The 20,252-nt window shown below is 35.8% G+C and overlaps 1 protein-coding gene across 2 annotated transcripts in view; it reads right to left on the reverse strand.

Moving 5' to 3' along the window:
* The window catches only part of LOC127514767 (gamma-aminobutyric acid receptor subunit gamma-3), a 123,866-nt gene that overhangs the window by 82,796 nt on the left and 20,818 nt on the right, over positions 1 to 20,252 (reverse strand). For both annotated transcript variants that reach the window (XM_051897937.1, XM_051897935.1), the window contains exon 3: positions 5,025 to 5,092. In XM_051897937.1, the coding sequence (XP_051753897.1) occupies positions 5,025 to 5,092 (68 nt within the window). The remainder of the gene's footprint in view (positions 1 to 5,024; positions 5,093 to 20,252) is intronic.

Genomic DNA, 20,252 nt, shown 5'->3' on the forward strand with positions numbered 1-20,252 from the left:
CATTGCTTACTGATATAGAGAATAACTCCATTTGGAGTGGTTGTTTTCATGCTCAAACAGCAACATTACACACTAAAGAAAGTTGAAAATGGAAAAAGCAAAATAGGACCACTTTAATGTGTTACATTTTAATGTCAAAATAATAATGCATTACACGCATAAAAATAATGCAATATTTAATATATATACATAATAAAATAGTATTAAAATAAGTAATCAAGTTAAAATAAGTGAATAATAAAACAATATAAATGATAAAATAGACATTTATGTGCATGAACAATTAAAACAATACTCTAATACGTGTACATGGATAGTCTTGATTATATTGATTAAAGTTTGTATGTAGCTGAAAAAAAAATTAATTTTGCTACAATTGATGGCTAACTGTCTTCATTTCTGAAGAAGTAGAAAACTGTGGCATGAGGTTAGAGAGTTTATTTCACTCTCACCTCTTTATATAAATTCTATATTTTTATTTTCATCATCATTTTAACACATTTTATGCGCATATGATCATTTAATGATTTATGATCCAATAATTGTTCCCAAATGTTCCCACTATATAACATCTATTCAGCTGTCTGTTTGGTATTGAGCCAACCTACTTACTACCACAGCTTATTAATCACATACCATCTCTGTTAGATATCAAACAGGTGGGCATGAAAATCTAAGGCTACAATAATCAATCAAAATCAAAATACTTTGGCGAAAAAAATAAGAATAAAAAATTGCAGTGAGTGATTGTCTCTCCCCAGGAAATGATTGCAATCTGTAACAGGTGAGCAGGAAGGAAGTGCAAGCTGAGGATGAGATAGTTGAAAGAGCCAAGGTCTGGGGGCAATCAGGTGTGGCCACACTCACAGTCAGCCAGAAAAGGACTGAAGCTTGAGAACCGTGCTTAAACCTTTTCACCTTTTCTGGAGGGAGTTGTGAGCCGGACAAGGATGCTGAGCACAGAGAGACAGGACCTCTTCCTGTCTCTGCGGGGTATTAACTGTGTTTTGTGATGGTGATAATCTGCTGAACTAACTAATCCCCACATTCTTTCATATAATTGTTACCTATAATCCTTGGGATTTTAAATGGCACATGAAGAATTAGGTGCAGCTAAAAGCGACCTGCTGTGTTGGAGGAAATTGATCCTGTCGATCCTCAATTTTCTCCTAGGCCTTTAATTTATTGTGTCTAAATGTTGTGCTACTGGAGTGGTGGAGGAGAAGATGGGTGAAGCATTGAGAGGACCAGATCTGCACCTGTGCAAGCTCTTTCCACAGACACCTGTACATTCACTTTCCTGTATTAAAAGTTTATTCAGAGTTTTTCAGAATCAGAATAACAAGAAGCACAAATGAAGACCTCTTTAAAGACAAAAATCAATGGCATATTAAATGTGTTAGCTACCACAATTATGGAGCGGCCCAGCAGGAATTCTGGTGCCACAAACAAGAGATAACGAGAGTTTGTCCCTGTTTGACAATGGTTTTGGCACATCCTGCATACCAATTATTAAGCTCTATTTCGCTAATCTACAATCACAGCGTGAATTTGAATAATAATGGCTTGATTTAATTGCAGGTAAATTACACACAGTATTTCCTGTCCATTACAAGTAAAGCTGATTTGGTAGCTGCTGATAATAGTTTTGTATTTATTAATGTCCATAAATGATGTATGCCATTAAAGATAATTACAAGGATAAGTAAAGCAGAGTACACAAAATATTTACATCAGTTACAAGTTAAAGAGTATATGCCATAATAAGTGTAATTAATCATAGTTAAAATTGCATTAAAACAAAGACATTATTTAAAAAACATTATTGTCTGTAATGCTACTTAATAAATCAATAATAAATCATTTACCATTTATTAATAAATATATATATATATATATATATATATATATATAATTATTAATAAATGATAAACAATTCACCTCTCTTACTTCATCTATAAAAATAAAAATTAAAAATTAAACACAAAAGTGATATTTAACTTAAGTAATTTTTGCTTATTGGTATGACTGAATTGGATCATCGAAGGTCAGCAGCAAAGCCATTGGTAAATAAAGTGAATACATTAAATACATTTTACATATTTGTGTTTTTTAACATTTAATTATTGCAGGTTTGCATAGTATTCTGAGATTGCATTTCACTGTTTTTATTCATTTTGAGGAATACTGAATCTGTTTTTGTGCAAGTGAAATGAGTAAATTCATGCTAACATTTAGTCTAGAACTACAATAAACATCATGTTTACACAGCGCACACAATGCCTCTGCATTTACTCCCAATTTTTCTCAACATGGAAACAGGAGTCAGTCAATAAATGGGGAAAAAAAAAAAACTTTAGAATAAGGAACACATATAAACTATTAACTACGACTTTTCCCTCAATAAAATCCTAATTTACTGCTTATTAATAGTTAGTAAGGTAGTTGTTAAGTTTAGGTATTGGGTAGGATTAAGAATGTGGAATAAGGTCATGCATAAGGCATTAATATGTGCTTAATAAGTACTAATAAATAGCCAATATTCTAGTAATATGCATGCTAATAAGCAACTACTTAAAATACCCTATAATAAAGTGTTACCAACTTGCGTTTCCATTCAGTCGGTCACGTTCGACGTATCTCGGACAGACCGACGTACGTCTCCGTTCCCTCCTTCAGGGAACGAGGGTTACCTTTGTAACCGAGATGTTACTTATTTAAAAAAAGTAACTCAGATATTTTGTTGTACATTTAAAAGTATAGCGTTACTTTACTAGTTACTTGAAAAAAGTAATCTGATTACTAACTTGTGTTACTTGTAATGTGTAACTCCCAACACTGCTTATGAATATATTAATTAGGTGACATATATTAATTAGGTGACACAATGTTCAGCCAATAGACATAAATGATTTGCTGAATCATTTATGACTATTATTCCTTACTGCTTGCAAATTTGTTAGATCAACTTTCAGGGCAACTTGTTGGCAATGGCTTCAGCTTGATCTTTAATCATTTGCTTTACATGTCTGAATACAATTTTAAAATATAATGATTATTTTCCCCCAAAATCATAAAAACTGTTGTGGAAGGGTTAAAATGGTTGCTACAGTATGTCCCTGTATGTCACACCTGACCCATGCAGCACGATGATGCTCTAGAAGAGCATTTAGTGATTCAGTTCCACAGCACAACCAAAAGTCTCCCACTGGAATCACTGATGTGACTTCTGCGTAGGTGTTTATTCATTTTCTAGAGTTTCCACACTATGTAATAGGGTAGTGGCCCAACAAAGGAAAGCACAAACAGCAGGAATTAAGCATGACGGGAGAAAGGATGCCTTGGTGAGGGTGTTGTTGAGTCCTAAACATTATAAGATCTCATTAAGATCTCCACTACAAGTACAATATGACAAACATGCAACAATATATACTGCCTTTAATATATACTTCGACAATATATTAGCGTTCTCCTCGTTTTGTTGTGTAAAACTTTCTATTTACTAAGGTGGACGGTGTAAAGGCCAGCTGCAAAAAAATAAATAAATAAATAAAATGCAATTCGCTTTGTTGGCTGAGCAGGTCCTATCACAGATGTGCAAATAACCTGCCTGACAATGTAATTGTGTGTGCGGCATTTCAAGAAAATTAAATTGTCACCAACAATAAATGAGATATTGGGAGATGGAGAGACACGGTGTTGCAGAGCACACGATAATAGATTAGTGCAAGCATATTTAAATGTTTCTCGCACTCTCTTTGCATTCTGACAACTCATAAAACCCACGCAATAAACCAAAATGAAAAGATAGGAAGATAATTAGATATTTCATGTTAATTGACTTCCATTCATACAGCTGTGAACGCCAAATTCCTCTGAAAAATTGTTTGTTACTTCTTTTGGCTGAATATGCAAATAAATCATGTGAATATGCATGAATGGGTTCGTTGGGGAGGTCACAACCTCTGTTCCATTCAGATGCAAGTCTAAAGAGAATGTCAGTGTTCCAAACTTAAACTTAACATTTAGACCTTGAAAACTTTCAGCATTCTTGAATATTCTTGTCTGCTGTGAATTCCAAGAAACATCTCCCTCAAGGCTTTAAAACAGCCCTTAACACACTGTTAGGTGACATATCAATCGATAGCGGCTATTTCTTCAGGTGCTTGTTTGGGCGCTACTTATTATCCAACCATTCTCTCTCGCTCTCTGAGCCCTGGACCATAATAATTGGAAGTGAATACACACTCGGATTTTCAAGGATGAATCTGATGGATTGGGAGCCAAAGACAGAATTGAGCTCGAGGGTAATTTAGCATCCATTTGAAGAGATCTGTCACCGCTGTCCACATTAACATATTATATCTATCGAAGCGCACATAAATATGGAACATCTGGCTGCTTTATTAAATTTTTTATAACAGTAGATCCAGTCGATTCATTTTTATGATGAACTATTATATCAAGTGGCAACTAATGTGCAAAAAACAGATAATCTCTTCCTATGTCTCACTTTAAGTCTTCATATTTTCTTTCTGTCTCTTACTTTTTCTTCCTCTGTCTTTCCCCTGAAGCTTTTCCGTGCCTCAGGGGAGATGAAGCTTAAGCATTGGACTCACATCTCAGAGGGATAGCTAGTGGCCTTGCTTTCAACTCAAACCTACAGCCATGTGTCACCTATGGGATTGAACTGTAGCTACTGAATGTGTGAAAGAGAGAATGTGAGAGTGACTGAGAAATAGGGAAAAGGAATGAAAGTTCACACCAAAATAAAAATTCTCTCATTATTTATGCTGTTTTATGGAAAATAGCAGCAGATACTTCAAAAATTCTGTCTGTGTTTGACAGAAATATAATATAATAATATAATATAATATAATATAATAGACAGGTTCAGAATGACTTAAGGGTGAGTAAATAATCACAGAATTTAATTTTTGGGGGTGAACTATCCCTTTAAAATAATCAAAATGACCTTCATAATGACCAAAATAGCACAGCTTTATGGACATGCATTCACTCACCATATTTATTGATGACACAGGTCCAATACTATTTACGAAGATATCAACATCAATGACTGTCGGTTTAACTGCAGAGAGAAAGAGAGAGAGAAAGAGAGAGAAAGTAAGTAAGATGACATGAGACTCATTGCCATAAAACAAAAATGTTTTTATTTTGTTTTGCTTTTTTAACTAAAATTAGGAACTGTTTCACTCTTCAGCTGTTTATGCATCCTGTGTGAAAGCAACTTTATGTATGACAATGTTTAATGAGTTTGATGAATGAACTGTCTGTGCACCAAGATGTCATCACATTGCATAATCTTCTCTCCCTGAATCCATTTGAAATCTCTTTTAAAGGATTTCCTCTTTAAGCAGTTTATCACAATAATCTACAGTTTTAAACATTAGCTTGATTGACATTAAGCGTGGCTGAAAAGCACTCGTCACTTTTGAGAAATGAAGTGGAAAGTTGGAGGGGGGAAGAAAAGGAAAAGAACTGTGAGAATTTCAATATGAGTGAAAGCCTGGTCTGACAACCCTCCATTAGGAAAGCATTTTCTGTAGCCGAAGAGATGAAGGAGGGGTTCATTCTTCACAAAACAACAAAATGACAAAAAGACACTGAGTCAAGTATGATCAACATCATATTCTCATAGCAGCATATAGTGTCAGACAAGGTAATGTTTGTGAAACATCTAAATTTGTTCTCAGAATTTTTAATTTTCATGGCTCGGAAACATTTTTCCTGAGAGCCACCACAATATTTAAACATGTTTTGTAAAATAGATGTATTTTTTAATATAATAAAATAAATAGAAAATCAAAAAATGGCATTATATATTAGGCTAGTAGATTTGGTGAGAAAAAAACAGGTTGCTTTAATTTGATATAAAAACAGATTATGTAAAAAGTATATTTTGTCATAATCTTTAAAGAATATAACAACCGGAATGGAGAAGAGTATCACAAAACCCCCTTTTTTTTTTCATGTTGCCTTAGCCAACCTCTGACCACTTGTCAGTCCAACAGTGCTCGAGTGGGCACAACCCCCTCAGGTGTGCTTACACTTAAATATGAGCATGACATTTTCAATCTCCCCTCTCATTTCCTAAATGCCTTCTTCACTGAGTGTGCATCAAAATAAAGATTTCCATCTGTGCAAGAATTAACAGTGTCAGTTGCCTTGATTTCTCACATGCTGTCTCAAAGTAATGCAGACAGTACCACATTAGGGTCATGATATGCAAAGAGGATACATTTAAATTGTGTGTGGACTTCAAGGTTTATTGTTGGTGATTTATGCAATTAATCACATGCAGTTGAACACATCCTCTAAAATGAGACTTTTGTATGTAGCAATTCTACTAAATGTTAGCCATGCAGCTTACTAAATATCATTCATTCATTCATTCGTAGATTTGATATAATGTACACTCCTGTTCAAAAGTTTTGAGGTCAGTAGGTTTTTTTTAATGTTAAGTCTCTTGCTCACCAAGGCAATTTGATCAAAAATACAGAAAAAGAACATGGGGCATGAATAATTAATAAGGTTGATTTATTTATTTTTTTTTTCTCTTTACCAGCAGTATTTACACTGTTTTATCACTGCTTTTGTTGTTAGGTTTAGTAACTTGCGTTACATCTTAAGTACATGTTATTTTCTACTCAAAATGACACATTCATACCAACAAATGATCTATTGAATGTTACCGTCATTATGTATTGTAAGTATTGAAGTCTCTGTGTTTGTTTGAGTGCCGCATTACTTCTATTATGTAGATATGGTGTTTCACAATATCCATTGTATTATTTATTTAGATGTTTCTAAGTATACACTTTAAAAGCATGGTTTAATTAAATGTTAGATTATTTGAGTAAAAACTTAATTTTGTTCAATTTACTTCACTTATTTAAGTAGATTTTACTTAATTCTATAACCCCCGGGTTCACAGACAAGGCTTAAAGGGTTAGTTCACCCAAAAATGAAAATTCTGTCATTAATTACTCATGTCATTCCACACCCGTAAGACCTTCGTTCATCTTCGGAACACAAATTAAGATATTTTTCATAAAATCCGATGGCTCAGTGAGGCCTGCATTGCCAGCAAGATAATTAACACTTTCAGATGTCCAGAAAGGTACTAAAGATATATCAGTTAGATATATATAACAGTGCATGTGACTACAGTGGTTCAACCTTAATATTATGAAGTGACGAGAATACTTTTTGTGCGCCAAAAAAAACAATAACGACTTTATTCAACAATATATAGTGATGGGCGATTTCAAAACACTGCTTCATGAAGCTTCAAAGCTTTACGAATCCTTTGTTTCGAATCAGTGGTTCGGAGCATGTATCAAACTGCCAAAGTCACGCCCCCCCCCAGTGGTGAACCACTGAAATTTCGAAACACTTATGATGTAACGAAGCCTCGTTTACTGAAATCATGTGACTTTGGCAGTTTGATGCACGCTCCGAACCACTGATTCGAAACAAAAGATTCGTAAGGCTTTGAAGCTTCATGAAGCAGTGTTTTGAAATCGCCCATCATATTGGTATTGTTGAATAAAGTCGTTATTTTGTTTTTTTGGCACACAAAAAGTATTCTTGTCACTTCATAACATTAAGGTTGAACCACTGTAGTCACATGAGCTGTTTTAAATACGTCTTTAGTAGCTTTTTGGGCATTGAAAATGTTAATTGTCTTGCTGGCAATGCAGGCCTCACTGAGCCATCTGATTTTATGAAAAATATCTTAATTTGTGTTCCGAAGATGAACGAAGGTCTTACGGGTGTAGAACGACATGAGGGTGAGTAATTAATGACATAATTTTCATTTTTGGGTGAACTAACCCTTTAAGCTAGTCCCAGACTAAAATGCATGTTTCAGCTGTTTTAACTGAAAGCAACTTGCACTGACATATTTTAAAATATGTCAGAGCCACTGATTTGTCTCAAGATGCACACCGGTAATGTTTTTTTTCTAAGGCATCTTTATAAAAGCTACTTAAATGCCCTAATTGAACTAAGGGCTAATCCTAGCTTAATCTAAGCCCTGTCTGTGAAACCGGGCCTATGTGAAATTAAATAAATGAAATATAAGTAACATTTACTTAATTTCTTTATGAATGTTAAATTCAATAGTAAGTAGATTTCACTTGATAATAACAGGTAAGCAGCTAACAGCCTTAGCAGCTATGCAGAAGTTAGTTAATTAGCTTTAGACGCACTCGTGCCACATTGGCAGATCTCAGATTATGCAGTCCTGAAGTGTTGACTTGGGCCTTTCGTGGAATTCTCCTTTTTGCACTGTTTCGGCATAGTTTCTGATCACATCCCTGCCTCATTTGCTGTAAGGTCCTACATTTTGAAATCTTGCTTGAAACATTTAGCTAGTCACCATTCACTTTTATTATGTGTATTTTATTACATGTATTAGCAGCTTAGACTTTCTTCTATAAATATCCTTAACAGATTTAAAAAGACATTTTAGTTGAACTACAAATTTAATTTGTTTTCTTCATTTTTCATGTTTTGACTAGACTAAACATTGAATGCTTTGATTTGAAACCAAGACCATGTCCCTGGCTAAGTACAGTATATGCACTGCTATAAACATTAAGCATTTATTAGGCACAGGAGCAATAGTTCGTACCTGTTTTAAACTTTTATTGGATATGTTTGATTAATTATAAAGAACTATAACACATAGCTGTCAACTTTGAATGCGATGTGGGAAATAACAGCTAAGTACCATGAATATTTCATTACTCACGTAAGTCACAGTTCATCATCCAATGTCCTATTTCACAGCTGGAAAATTACATTTACAGTTTGTAATTGCTTTCAATTTACAGCAATGATACATATTAGACAGATATTGTTGCTGTGCTATGATATGTGCAATAAAGTTAATGAGCTTAGTGTTTGGATCTGGACACACAATGTTTGGATGCTCTTCCATATAAGATTTATAGATCTCTCCCTGTTGTCTGCCAATGTTATTACGGCTGAGCATCACCATCCACACGCTTTCACTCTTCCTCTCTCACACCTTACTTTGCAAAGTCAGGGAGGAAGCCTGGTTAATATTATTCCATGTAAACTCTTGTTTGGTAACCGTCGTCTGGTGTCCGCTGGCAGCTGTGGGGTGCTGTCGGGTGAGGGGGTCATGGGCCTGTCTCCGACAAAGGATGTCCACTCATTAGAGTTAGGATGAGGACAAGCACCTGCATCAAATGTCACACTAACTCATTAACTGCTCTACACACACAGATGTGCCTACATAGCCAAAAGAAGTGAAGACGAGGGGAAAACTAGGTAAAAATAAATGTAGAAATAACTATTTGGAGGCACAATACTTGCAAGAGGACAAGCTAGAAGAAAATCAAAGTAGAAAACAGACCCTTAATTTGTGCAGCAACAAGCCAGGGCTCCAATTCTCAAAAGCATTGTGAGCTAAGTTGATCGTAGAGACCATTGGCGCCAATGGCTCTACAATCTACTTAGGCTTACAATGCTTTTTAGAAAATGTAGCCCAGATCCAGTATCTACAGTATTTTAGTGAATCCGCCACCACATACACTTTGAAAGAAATGTATGCTATGACCAGTATGTTTAATTAAAATAAGGAATAATAACAATGTTCTCAATAACTTGCCATTTCACTTTTAAAATATCAACAAAAAAGTAGTCACACATTTCATTTGTTTGTTAATCATGCTTTAACCATCGTTTTTATTTGGCACATACGCACACACACGAGCAAGCTATTTGTTGCATTCCAAGTCACAAAATTAAACTATTTATATACTCACAATGAAGAAAATGTTCTTTGCTAGTAAATCAATTTTGTTATGCAAGTTATTAAGAGACTAACCAATGCTTTAGCAACAAGTCATCTGTACCCAATAAGCCACCATGTTCAAAGTAACTGTAAATTCCCAAAGACCTCTTAAGTAACCTCATAATTTACAAATGAACAGCTGACGACAAGGAAATATTGGGCAGACACTGAAAAAAGATAGTTATAACAGGAGAGAATGATAGAAAAAATAGAGAAATAAACTTCTTCTGAGCTAAAAAATAATGAATATATTATGGAAGTTGGGTGTCTCAATTCAAAATGAATAAATCAGAAAAAAGGTATATGCGTTCCTAGCCGAAAAACAAAAATTGAATTCAAATAAATACAAGAAACATAAGGCTTTGAGTCCAAGATTGAAGATCAGATCAATTTTGTTGAAGAGTTGTATAAAATATATATGTGATCAAATAAAAGGTTTAAGGTGCATGAAGAAAGCAAAAGCAAATTTCTCAGTCCCTAAAAATCTTCTGTGCTTCAAATAAATAGTTAAGACAAAGTGAATACAAGTAGTAAAACATTTATATGCAATGGAAGACAAAGCGAATTACAATCAATGAGTAAACAAACATACTAGATCACAATCAAGGTAACTAAATGGAACTAACCAATGAACATTACATGTTACACGTGGTAAATCAAGAAAACAAGAGATTCAAACAATAAGACTAACCGTGTTGAATGATGCATAATGCATAATGATTTGTTTTCTGTCGATAAATGTATCCAAACAGTTGCTCCTGTCTAATAAAACACATAATATATTAAAGTGTCTGGTGTTTTCCATGGTTTCTAGGGTAGGAAATCAAGGGTAGTGCGGATATGACGTCATTGACAGGAGATGCAACAACATGGGCCATTGCACTGGTTAAAATAGCTGATTTCTCTGGATTTAAACATTGTTGGAAACATTTGGATAATGTAAGTACACAAGTCAACAAAATATTGTTTTAGTGGTTTTTGGATATTATTTAAGCATATTTAAGCCTCATGTTAAGTCTTAAGCTACTACTTCTGGGGCTTTCGAAATAAGTATAGGTGTTTGATGATCCTGGAATGGTACAAGAAGTTTTTGCATGAAAAGTGGAGAAAAAAAGAAAAGGAAGAGAAAAGAAAGCAGATAGAGGAACATTAGCTGAAGCTAAAGTCTGCTTTGAACCCTGTGACAGTCTTGTGCTCTACCTCTCATTCATCTGTATTCCTGCAGGAGCACTTTGGGCCTCCCTGCATCCTCTTCCATGCCTCCACATTATCGAACCACGTCATGAACAATTCATCGGTGGGATTTCATGCTCAGCTTCCACCCAACATTTAAAGAGCAATCTTTTAAATGTATTAGCTCTCCCTTGCTACAACCAGCCATTCACGCTCGCGTGGTAAATTGCACAAACATCATTATGCAATCCAGTCCAACACAGGTCTTATGTCTTGGCAAATTAAATCAGTGCAGAAAGTTTTGCAGTCTAACAACAGGATTTTGTCACATGCAGACGAAGGGATTCATCATGCATTTATATCCCATTGTGCCGCTGAGGGATATCCCTTCTCTCCAACATCACTGTAATAAAGTGCATGTGCTTTGAAATGCAATTTGACAAATAGTCCTTTGAGACACTAATGGCTTGAGTCGTATTGTTATCTAGCTAACATGTATTGACAGTGGCATAGCAGAATGCATGCTCTTACAATTTTACAACCCTCTAATGTTATCCAAGGGAGGTTGGTGTTGGTGTTGCTAAGAAGAAGATGTAAATTGCACTGGGCATGTTGATAGGTTAGATGAGACAGAACTCATAATAGGCAATGTGTCCATGAATTTCTCAGCTATCTCACAAGAGTCGCCACAAAAGCAAAGGAAGCGATCAAAGTATATCCTGTTTTTTTTTAAGTGACCACGTCGTGGCTGGACATTGTGTCGTGTCTTACGTTTTCTGTCAGCACAGCCGTCATCATAGGGGAGAAACAAATTAGCAGCAATCAACCCTGCATGGCCACATTTAGCCCCTGCACCATTATGTTTCCTCCCAGAGCTGTGTGTGTCCATCGATGAGAGCATTAATATGCAAGCTCTCTGCCCAGAATCACCATAGACACACTAATTAAATCACCCGCAACAGACCGAGAGCAGGAACATTAATGATGACATCCACCACCCCATAAACAGCCATTAAAACTCTCTAAACACAGAAACCCTGAACCTGTTAATGATGCAACCATTTAGAGGTAAATAACATTTGATGAAAAGTCTGTCACAAAACCTAACGAGCTTACTCTGTGTCCACTATCTACATGTACAGCTATCTTGAATATGAAATGAAGTTCATAGGAAACCAATCTTATATGTAGCAACCAAGTAGGCCTATAATGCCAGAATTTTTTACCTTTCCAAACCATTTTAGTGGCTCTTGCTTGACTGGGCAGTCAAATAAAAAGTCAATTTTATACTTTATAAATAATCAAGAATCAGGCACTGATAAAACATGGCTAATTTTGAATGGCCATCAATGAAGTAGTAGAACAAATAGTAGAACCTTGTATATAGCTAATTCAACTCTTTAATAAGCACAAATGAATGTATAGCTCATACAAATATTGACTACAGTTTTACATTTTTAATTAGACCAATCTATTTCCTGTCAATACTGTTCAGTATGAAAATGTACTTACATTGATTATTAATGTTTCCCATAGCTAATGAAAGTAAGATGGAAATCTTTTAGTTGAATTTATTGCTATGCCTGAGATTTCCTAATCCATGATGAATACATGCAGGGTACAAATGATTTGAAAGGACTTCAAATTTCAATCACGTTACCATCCAAACGGAATTTTAAGTGAATATAGAAATGCCATGAAATGCCCTTTGTATTTTTCTTTTTTCTTTCTAGTGCAGTAGTATTATGTAAGCACTCCAGATAAACACAGACAACAACCTGCACTATACAGTTAAAATAAACCACATTCAAAGGAGCTTCAGAAGAATGTATGAAGTACAAACCACCATCTGCCTTGGTTCATGCCACGCTCACACAAAAGAATAAACACGAACTTAGTTGTGCTTTATTTTAACATTAGCATTTTTTTTTTTTTTGTCATTTTTGTCATATAATTTGCCTCTTTAAAATCATTGGTATAAAGAGAATTCAGGACATAAATAGATTACTACTGAATAACATTTTATTGTTGCTGTTAATATGACGATTAAATATTGGTATAAAACAACAGTGTGAAAAGAAAGTGGATTGAGACAATGGACCAAAAACAAATATATTAAACACTCAAACACAAACATAGTTCTTTCTGGTTCTCAAATCTGATTGGCTAAGAGCCGTGCGATATTCCCCCAGTATAAGCACTGGAACCGTTTCACCGTTTGTGAGCGACTGTCATGGTGGTTAAGAAAAACCACTATAGTTTTTACAAATACTACTGTTGGGTCACCTAAGTTTTTTAGGTGAGAATGTAGTTATTTAGACCTCAAATATGTGACTCACATATAAACATAGCACCTATTTTACAATTTGTTTAGAGGCTTTCGGAGGTTTGAGCTCCAGGCTGTCAGCGGCCACTCAGTGCTCATGTATCCACAGAGAACAGCTTAATTTTGGCTAGTCCTTCAGGAATTTGCAGCTGGCTCTTATGTAGATAGTGGTGAAAAATGAGATTCAATTCAAACGGGCAATCTTTGGTCTTATTAATCTATTACATGTTTCAGAGCAAATCGATTTTGGTTAAGGAGAAAATTAAGTTTTATAACTTCATTTTTAGGCTATATTTAACCTCAATCCTAGAGCGCTGCTTTTGTACATTTGACTGAATCCGTGGCAGAAGGAAGTAGTTCTGCACAAAAGAGGGTTTTTAAAAACACTCCGTTGTTGTTTCTTATTTATTTACTCACTTGTGCCGTCGAACTGTTGAATAAACACAATATTATGTGAGTAGCCATGCGATACTGCTGTATATCAGCATCAGCATGCTGTGATTACCTACAGCCGAATCACAGCCGTGCTGATATACAGCCATATTGCACGGCCACTCGTGTGATATTACTCATGTATATAATGTATGAAAAATTATATATGCAGAAATATGCATAATAATGTTAAATATTAAATATCTACCCTTGTGCAATCTGTTCATAAAGCCATAAAGGGGATGTATTTTGTGTACATTTTTGACTACCGTCTATAGGACTACAGTAGAAATAGCTTTTGGGTAATACCGATGCAATGCATGCATAGTGAATTGCTTCTGTAAATTAATAAATAAATAATAATGGTTACACTTTATTTCGATGGTCCACTAACTACAAGTAACTTTGCAACTACGTCAGCTAACTCTCATTAGAGTATTAGACTGTCTGCTTAATATCTGCTAACACTTTATTTTGTAGTTCCCCCAACAGACATCCTACTGACTACAAGTAACGTATTCTACAAACTCGAACCCTAACCTAACAGTCTACTACAGTCTACTTATACTCTAATGAAAGTTAGTTGACATGTAGTTGCAAAGTTACTTATAGTTAGCAGAATGCCTAAAGTGGATAATCAAAATAAAGTGTAACCAAAATGGTTTTTAATCCGTAAATGCATTTTAGCTCCCACTGTAAATAACATCAATCAAGACAAAATCTTGATGAAAATGAAATCTGTATGAAAATTCCTCCCACATTTCATAATCATAACATACACATACAATGAATGCATATTACAGTATGTCAAGCCAGCATCAAAAGGTCAACCTGCAAGCTCAAAGAGAGCAAGACTACATCTTTAGTCTGGTACTTCACCTGCTAACAGGCAACAGCATAATTAGCTCAGCATCTGTGGTTTGACTGAAAGATCGTAACAATTTAGAGTGATAACTAAAGGCATCTCAGCAGCCGCCTCCAAAGGGCCAATGCTAGTGCTGTTACTTCATGTCTAGACTTTATCAAAGTCACACTAAGCAAGATCCAATAAAAGAAAAAGACAGCTTTTCCATTCCATTTTGCACATTAAATTTTAATAGATATCCCTCCAAATACTTTTCCTCTTTTAAAATACTGCTGTGCTGTGCTTTGCTTACAAATATGAATGGCTTGTATATATTCTCTCTGAAGCCATGTGAACATCCATTCATCAGCAGTCAAAATGAAAAGTGGACAGGAGGGATTCTGGGAGGCTAACATTCATCTTCACTTACGCCCAAACCCTAATGAAAGATTGCTCAGGCAAATCGAGAGTGTACCATCACGTCTCCAAAACTGCATTGCCGCCTGAGACGCTGCAATTCAAATTCCATCCCAATCAGCTGCCTGCAAATATCCACCGCCTGTCGGAGCTTATATTAAGACCGCAGAAGCTCTGAGAGCCTGGTCATGTTAGAAAGTGATACATTTTTAATGCTATTCACAGGGCTCTGTGAGGGAGGAGCTGAGAAAGGGTCGGACCATCACGAGCAATGGGTAGTAGGAGATATTACTTGTAATTTACACCGCTGTGAAGTTTGGTGTAGTTGTTTAGTTCCATTAGAGAAGTGCGTGTTGCCCTCAGGAAAATGTCTGTGCTCTTATTCATTAACCTCAACTGACCTGTGCAAGTGAAATAACAGCAGGGGAAGGCTGAGCGCTCACCAATCAGCACTGTGGCTTGGGGCAAGGCGAATGTCCCTCTTGAAACATTTCCTGGAAAATATCCGTAGTATTTTCAAAGTCATTGCAATAATTTAAACACTTACAAGAAAGTGTTTAAAATATTGCCTATATGTAAATATGGGCTGCGCTCTCTATAACAAAATAAACACACAACTAAAACAACAGCGGTGAGAAAATAGCAGTTAAGAAAGCATCTGATCATATCGACGTGGATATGTATGCAACAGCTCTGCATATTCTGCAATATTATTGCCTTGAATGCACTGACACTATTGGATGAGAATGTCTTACTGTTGTAACCTCCGTTCCCTGATGGAGGTGTTGAGATGGATCACTGTTTTCTTCAAAGCTGCTTTAAAGATGAATCGAACTCATGCGATAATTAATGAACTTTACACAGTTATTAAACCACATAGAATCAACACTGAACTGATTTCAGCTGAATAATGACTGATTACTATTGTCTTTTTAGATCTGCTCTACAGCAGAATTGAATTCTGTTTGCATCACTGAATCATTATTTTCCTATTTACCACTGTAAAGCTATTTGAAACAATCTGTATTGTATAAAGCGCTATATAAATAAAGATGACTTGCCTCCAGTGTGTGTTCATATTTTTACTCATGGACATCTGACTGCAATGGACTGAACAGAAGAAATATACCGGAGAAGATTTCCACGTCAAAGTACACCTACCTATTTCAAAATTGCCACTGGTAGTTTGAAGTTGTTTACCAACTGGAGTGAACTTTTCCGGAAAGTTTGCTTTGGCAAGCTTTTTTAAACGAGACTGTCCTCCTCCAAAAAACGACCATATAGGACGTTTTTTCAAGCACCTTATTATGACCTATATTTACGTTTTAAAGTCATGCGCCCTCTAGCTGGCATAAAAATAATGACAGTGTCGTGTTATGTCTGTTGTCATGACGTATGACCGCTGTTACCAATCAAAATGCGTGTTCATTTAAATTAAATGTGTGGACTTTTTACACGGTCCCTTATCCGCCATTTGTCCTATTTCCATTTAGCAAAACTCATTTTTTTTATTAACGACTACACCAACCCCAACCCTAAACTAACCCTTAGTGATTTATAGTGCATATACACTTTATGAGCACATGCGTAACGCATGTACTGGGATTGAACCCACGATCGCATGATCACGTCATTGTATATTGTTGTATATTGCAATGCTCTACCAATTGAGTTACGCGAAACCCGAAATATGATGCAGATAAAAGGGTACAATGCATTAAAATGAAAGTGTCCTGTTGTCGATAGGGGCGCAACTTTAGTAAACGCTCCTATGGGTCGTATTTCAGGGAAGTGACAAACGACCTATATGGGCGTATTGGTTGGAGGACATGTTGTTTTAAACTCCCAAAACAAACTAGAAACAAACTTTGTTTTAGCCTGATTTTGATCGAAACGACGCCACACCAGTTCGTTCTTCGATTTTGCTTGAAGTGTTTCAGGGCCTTGCAGCCACATTAGCAAAATTTTGCAGGCGAAAAAGGTAAACTGTCTTTTGGTAATAGTTGTAGATGTTTTCTGTTGATCAACATGGCAAATTTGCATGACCAACTCAACCCATTGTTGTTTCCTACTGAAATGACTGCATTTAGCTGGCAAAAATTTGCCAAGCAATGGTAAATGTGACACTTTAAAGAGGAGATGGCTTCTACGTTGCTTTTAAGGCTATAAAAAGACCTTTGGATTCATTGTGGACTAACATTTACACACCAATGAAATGCCTGTCAAAACTGCAAAATAACAGCAAATTGTTCTAAATTGCAAAGCTGAAATAAAAAGTACTGCATGCTCTTTAAAGTGCATTTCTTACCGGAAAGATCTTTCACATTATAGTGGTGTTTATGAGTCAACAACAGAGAATCATTGGCCAACACCTTTCATCTCCTCCTGTTTGGCGTAGGTGTATTCATAATGTTCTCACAGTATGCGATCCAAATTTCAGCACAGTTCTGCAACAAAGCAAAGCTTGTGTTTACTCGCCATTTACATATAAGCTTTGATTTCTAGTAAACCTATAGCACCTAGAGGCTTCTAATGGATTATTTTAGTATTTGTACCAAAATATTGTAGAATTTTACATCCCACTAATACCACAAATTGCTGTATTATTTATAACCTCACACCAGTTCTCTGTGTAGTGTAAAGTTGGCAATGGGAAGAAAAAAAACACTGAATGCATTAATCGTCCAGATTTTCTTGCTCGGGGTGATGGTAAACTCTGTGAATGCATCATCAGCCAAGCAGATGTCTTTGAGGCCAGCTTGCATTTGTGTTAAAAAAACACTCAAACAAGTCCGATGACATAATCCACACATCACTCCATGCTGTTTTAACAGATTATAACTTAAATACTTCAATGTTTACAGCAACACAATATATCTGCTGTCACATTGGCCAAGCATACATTTTAGCCAAAAATAAAATGTCACATCTGGATCTCATAACAGCTCCATGTTCATACACATTAAAAATCTGGGATTCAAAATGGAAATAAGCAGAATGAGATATTATTCTGAGAAAATTTTAAATGAAGAAACAATGTGAAATGATTAAGAAAAATACACACACACACACACACACAATTCGAAAGTTTAGTATCAGTAAGACTTAAGAAATTAATACTTTCAGAGAATCCTGAAAAAAAAATTTCAACAAAAAATATTAAGCAGCAAAACTGTTTTTTGCATTGACAATAATACCCAAATCAGCATTATTATTATAAAGAATTCTGAAGGATCATGTGACAATAAATACTTAATAGCTGCTGAAAATTCAGCTCTGCAACATTTCACATTCAAGCCAAAGCATATTAAAGCCAAAGCATTTGGATCGCCCCCAGGTGGCTAGATGGATATGGCTATGTGGTTAGTAGTTATATTTACCTTATTTTAAAGGTGCAATATTTAAAATTATCTGTCCGCTAGAGGTCGCTAGAGGCCTATTCAAAACAAAGGCGTAGCTTGATGATGCCAAGTTTGAGCGCGGAATCTTGGAACATGTGGTCTTCACCTCACAGCCGGTGGAAAATAATCGGGATAGGACTCGGGCAGAAATCATGTTCATGGATGTGATTATTAACATTACTGTAGTATGAAGTAGAGCAGGACCGAGTGTTGTGGGAGCTGAACGAGGCCGCTGGACCGATTGTGCAACACACGCCTCACGAGTAGCGGAAATTTTATTATGCCGCAGTCGCTGGCGCCGCTTCAGATTTTCCGGTCATGAGTATGAGGTAACATAGCTCTGTTTATCATATTAGATACATTTGAGTGTGTTGAAAACGATGTTATAATGTTACGTTCGCTCGGTGGCTGCTGTGAGACACTTGTTGCACACTGCAGTAAGCGAGATCGATTTTAGAATATCATATTAAAAGCTGGATGGCTTGTGTTGATAAATGGCATGCAATTAATTTTAAAACCTATTGTATGATGGAGAAAATGCTGTATTACAGTTACTAAAAATAAAGCTGCATCTGATTATGCTATGTTAGCTACTTCACAAAATAGTGTTTTTCTCTGAGGCATGGTAAAGCATGGTACTCACAAAAAAAATAATAATAAAGAAAATTAGATTTAAACAATAAGACTAAACGTGTTGAGCTATCTAACAATAATTAGTTTTCTGTCTATAAATATATCAAAACAGTTGTTCCCTTGTCTATTAAAACATGTAATATATTAAAGCGTCTTTGGTGTTTCCATGGTTTCTACAAAATAAAACCGGAAACCGAGATTAACACGGATATGACGCAATTGACAGGCGACTCCGTACACGTCCCGGAACCTTGGTTAAAATTGCAATTTTCTCATGATTTATAAATAGTTGCAAACATTTGGGATATCGGAAGTACTCAAGTGAGCAAAATATATAACACTGGCCTAGTGGTTTTTGAATATTTTACTGCAAAATTCTTACATATTGCACCTTTAACAAGCCTTCAATTGTACTACAATCAGCAGACATCAAAATTGGTGCAGTCAGGCTACTTAAAAAAAGTTCAGGGGCGTGTGCTTGCAATTGATTTTGCGTGGACGGGACCTTGATACCGCACTTCCACTTCATGCTCACTACTGCATAGACTCGGGCTCACAATGTAATTAGCGCAAGATCTCAGCATCATCTTGGGGCACTGGCGGCTTTACTTTTCTACAATGGAAGAGAATGAAGGTGCATCATCAATCTTTTTTTACAGTCTATGAGTTTTACTGTATTTTGTATCAAATAAATAAAGATAAGACAAAATAATATTTAGTAGTAGTTTAATATATATAGGTAGTATAATATATAGTAGTAGTATAATAAGTATTTTATGTAATGCAACATGGCGATTACAGCCTAGAAAAAAAGTTTTTTGTTTCGTTTTTACATTTTAAAACATATCCAGAACAAACATATTGTCCACCATCTGTCCACCTCTGCATGCCACACTCATAGAGAGAATCCTGGGTATTGGTGCAAGAGAAGAAATTGCAGGGAAAGAGAATCAACAGATTTTAATCAGATGATGTGGTCATCGCCAGAACCTCAGCGAGGCAGATGATGCCTCCGGAAAGGCTGGCATGTGGGGGCATGTAAACATCCCTTGGGGGTGAGTGCAGCTGATCTGTAGCAGAGTAATGACCAGTCAGAGGAGGAGTTTATGTCACAGTGAAGTTGAACCATATCAATGTCAAACACTCAGACGCACAGGAGACATCCGGGAAGAT

This window comes from Ctenopharyngodon idella, chromosome 6 (assembly GCF_019924925.1).
Source record: "Ctenopharyngodon idella isolate HZGC_01 chromosome 6, HZGC01, whole genome shotgun sequence".
Lineage (NCBI taxonomy): Eukaryota > Metazoa > Chordata > Actinopteri > Cypriniformes > Xenocyprididae > Ctenopharyngodon > Ctenopharyngodon idella.